Source organism: Salpingoeca rosetta (assembly GCF_000188695.1).
Source record: "Salpingoeca rosetta unplaced genomic scaffold supercont1.38, whole genome shotgun sequence".
NCBI classification, from domain to species: Eukaryota; class Choanoflagellata; order Craspedida; family Salpingoecidae; genus Salpingoeca; species Salpingoeca rosetta.
This window is the reverse complement of record NW_004754896.1, coordinates 67,934-71,481: the sequence shown is the minus strand read 5'-3', so window position 1 is coordinate 71,481 and position 3,548 is coordinate 67,934. Positions and strand designations below refer to the sequence as shown.

The following is a 3,548-nucleotide window of genomic DNA, read 5'->3' as shown; positions in this document are numbered from 1 at the left end:
CACGCTTCGGCTGCCCAACGCGTATGCGGCGTGGCGCCGACGGCGACCTGGCTGATCTCCTCACACACGCGCACCGCCGTGAGTTCAAGCGAGGCGAAGTGATATTCAAGGGCATGTACGGAGGCGAGGCTGAGCACTTTGTTGTCGTCGTGGCAAGTGGTGTCGCACACCTCCTGCGCTCCCTCCCCGTTCGCGTGAACAATGCACGCGGCGACCTTGTGCTTGCAGGCACAGCATCCAGGCGACCGCCACCGCCACCGCCACCATCACCATCGTCAACAACGAGGACACGATCATCGCTCCGAAGTGGCCACGCACAGCAGCAGCAGCAGCAGCAGGCGATGGTGAGGAAGATGATGAAGGGAAAGAAGGAGAAAGAGGGGAGGGACAAGAAGAGGGACAAGAATGGTAACGGTACCACGAAACAAGTTGATCACATCAGCATGCATAGGGAGACGAAGGGGGAGGAGGGGTTGGTGGTTGGGGGAGAAGGAGCGATCTTCGAGGGGAGGAATGGGAATGAGGGTGATAAGGAAAGGATGATGATGGGGCAAGTGCGGGGTGCGTCTGCCACTGCATTCACGTCAACGGTGGTGCTTCCACGTGCTGGTGCAGTGCCGGACGTGCGAGTGGAGGAGGTGGGCAGTCGTGGCTGTGGCCATGATCGTGCCGAGGACGTAGGTGGTGATGAGGGTGAGGTTGGTGATGGCGGTGGTGATGGCGGTGGTGGTGGTGGTGGTGCGGTTGTGGCGCAATCGAGGAGATGTGCAACCACATCGCCAGCAACAGGACCGGCGTCGACCACACCATCATCGACATCGTCTTCGTCAGTATCATCGCCATCCAGGGCCCTGCAACGAAACAACTCCCTTCAGGTGCCCGTGGACACACGTGTGTGTGCAGGCCGCCGCGGCAGTGGTGGTGGTGGTGGTGGTGGTGGGGGTGGCAGTGGTGGTGTGATGCTGAAGGCGCGAAAGGTGTCATCGCTTCGGCGCTCTATGACGTGGAGTGGCGATGGTGATGGTGGTGGTGGTGGTGGTGGTTATGACGGTGGAGCGAGACGAGCGGACGCAACAAATGCAACAGCAACAACAGCTACAGCAGAGGCAGTGACGGTACAGGCAGCAATGGGACTGACAATACAATCATCATCATCATCATCGTCATCATCATCATCATCATCATCGTCTTCATCACCACGGTCGCACCCACATTCACTGCACTGGAAGAAGAAGAAGGAGAAGAAGACCAGTGTTGGGATGGGGGAACAAAAGGCCGCACGGTGTCTGTTTCCTCCGATACACACCCGACCAACACCCTCAGGTACAGCCCAAGCCATGTGTCACGCGCCTGCACCATCCTCGGCAGCAGCAGCAGCAGCAAAAGAAAGAATACCAACGACAACAACAACAACACCGTCGTCACCATCTTCATCATCAGCATCCGGATCAGGACGGCGCCGACAGCAGCGAAGTGCGCCACCATCCGCGCCACCGCCATCATCGTCGACGCGACACAGGGTGACGTCGTCCGCAGCATCTTCACGCCTTGGAAGCAGCAGCAAGCCAGGCAAACGCACCACCAGCAACAGCAAGGACACCGACAAGAACAAGGGCAATAACAGCAGCAACAACAGCAGCAACAACAGCAGCAACAACAGCAGCAACAACAACAACAGCCAGACCAACGACAGCCAGACCAACGACGGCAACGGCACCGCCGCCACGGCCACGGCTGCGTTGAAGCGACGACGGGTGCTGACGCGGTACGAGCAGGAAGAGATGCACATACGCGAGATGGAGGCACTTGAGCAGCGGCAGCGGGAGGAGGAACAGATGCTGCAACGACAGAGCGAGCACGTGCGTGGTGTCAAGCGCGTGTGGGTGACGACGGAGGCACTGCCACGTGGCACCGTGATTGCAAACTGGACGCACACGCACGCGCTGGTGAGCGACGGGTGCGAGTGCGTGTTTCTGCCGCGAGCCGTGTTTTACAAGTTTGAAAAGGGGCGGCAACTCATCAACGCGAAGACAACGGACGTTGCGTCCGGTGGTGACGTGGCGGTTGCGTTTATGTTGCGGGCGCCCGACGAAGATGTGTTCAACGCGTTTAGGGCCACGGAGCAGTGGGAGTTCTTCAAGTTCCGCATCAGCCCTTGATGTGTGTGTGTGTGGGGGGGGGGAGGGGAAGGGAGGGTTGTGTCTTTGCTTGTGTGTGTGTGTGTGTGTGTGTGTGTGTGTGTGTGTGTGTGTGTGTGTGTCTGTGTCTGTGTCTGTGTGTGTGTCTGTGTCTGTGTGTGTGTGTGTGTCTGTGTCTGTGTGTTTTGTTGTTGACGTGTGCAACTCCTGCTTATCCACACGTTTCATGTACAACGCCTGGTTATCTATCGACACACACACACACACATGTGCGCATGTGCGTGTCCTGTGCGATGTGACACGCCATCATGTGTATTGGTTGCCATTATGGCAGCAAGATGAGAGTCAAGGCAAAAACGGCGGATCATCAAGGGTGCAAGTAAACAGTTACGAACGCGGCAAGCAAGCAAGCAATCAAACAACAATTGTGAACCAGAGGAAAGACGGGGGAGGGGGGTCACGTGGTGGTCATTTGAAACCGCAAACGGAGACACGCATCGAAAACAGATGCAAGGGGGGTGGGGGTTCGAAATCGTCGAAGGGTTAGAACGACCATGTTACAATAAGGTGTCAAGCAGCTCCTATATACGTGCACATACACACACATGCAATGTCACGTGCGAACGCACACGACACACACGCACACCACACACATGCACACACAGACAACAATGAGAGGTTGGCTATGCTGGTCTAGTTTGCGTCTTGTTGCAACTCTGGGCGCTGCTTGCAGTAGTCGCGCTCGTGCTTCTTGCGGTTGCTGCTGTTGTTGAACTTGAACCCGCAGAACGTGCACGCGTACGGCTTCTTGCCTGAGATGACGTTGGGGAAGAGGAGGGGGAGGCATGGCAGTGGTGAGCGACAAGACAGTTGGGATGTGTGTGTGTGTGGGGGGGGGGGGTCGAGACGCTTGTGTTGATTGACGAACTATATTGATCGACGCTTGTGTTGATTGACGAACGGTGTGCACGATACAGATAGAGAAAGAAACGCAGACGAAAAGCAGGATGTGTTGTCGCGTGCCATGTGTGGTTACGGTGTGCACACCTGTGTGGATGCGCCTGTGTCTGCAGAGGTTGCTGCTGGAGTTAAATGCCTTGCCGCACTCCTTGCAGATGTGCTTGCGCTTCGTGGGCAGTTTTGCAGCGACACGGCGGGCTGCCTTCTTGGCCTAAGAGGAGAAACGGTGGAGAGGGGGCGAGGTTGGCGTGAGCAAAAGTGTGTGTGTGTGTGTGCGTGCGTGTGTGCGTGCGTGTGTGCGTGCGTGTGTGCGAGCTGTGTGCATCATAAATTGTTTCCGTGTCCGTCGTACCTGCCTGTTAGTGTGATCTTGAGTGAGCGTGTACGAGCCAGCGAATCTGCCTGGGGGGTTCGTCCCTCCCACCCGCAGGTCATTAGCTAGCGTCCACG

The 3,548-nt window shown here is 57.1% G+C and overlaps 2 protein-coding genes across 2 annotated transcripts; one reads left to right on the top strand and one right to left on the bottom strand.

The window, feature by feature from the left end:
- Positions 1–2,159, top strand: PTSG_10530 (uncharacterized protein; the record flags this gene model as incomplete). Its single annotated transcript, XM_004988007.1, has 2 exons — positions 1–414; positions 616–2,159. The coding sequence occupies exons 1-2, from the start codon at positions 24–26 to the stop codon at positions 2,157–2,159; spliced, it is 1,935 nt and encodes a 644-aa protein (XP_004988064.1). The 5' UTR covers positions 1–23.
- A 264-nt stretch (positions 2,160–2,423) lies between these two features.
- Positions 2,424–3,533, bottom strand: PTSG_10529 (uncharacterized protein; the record flags this gene model as incomplete). Its single annotated transcript, XM_004988006.1, has 4 exons — positions 2,424–2,950; positions 3,186–3,309; positions 3,451–3,496; positions 3,523–3,533. The coding sequence occupies 4 exons, from the start codon at positions 3,531–3,533 to the stop codon at positions 2,832–2,834; spliced, it is 300 nt and encodes a 99-aa protein (XP_004988063.1). The 3' UTR covers positions 2,424–2,831.
- Between the last annotated feature and the right edge of the window lie 15 nt (positions 3,534–3,548).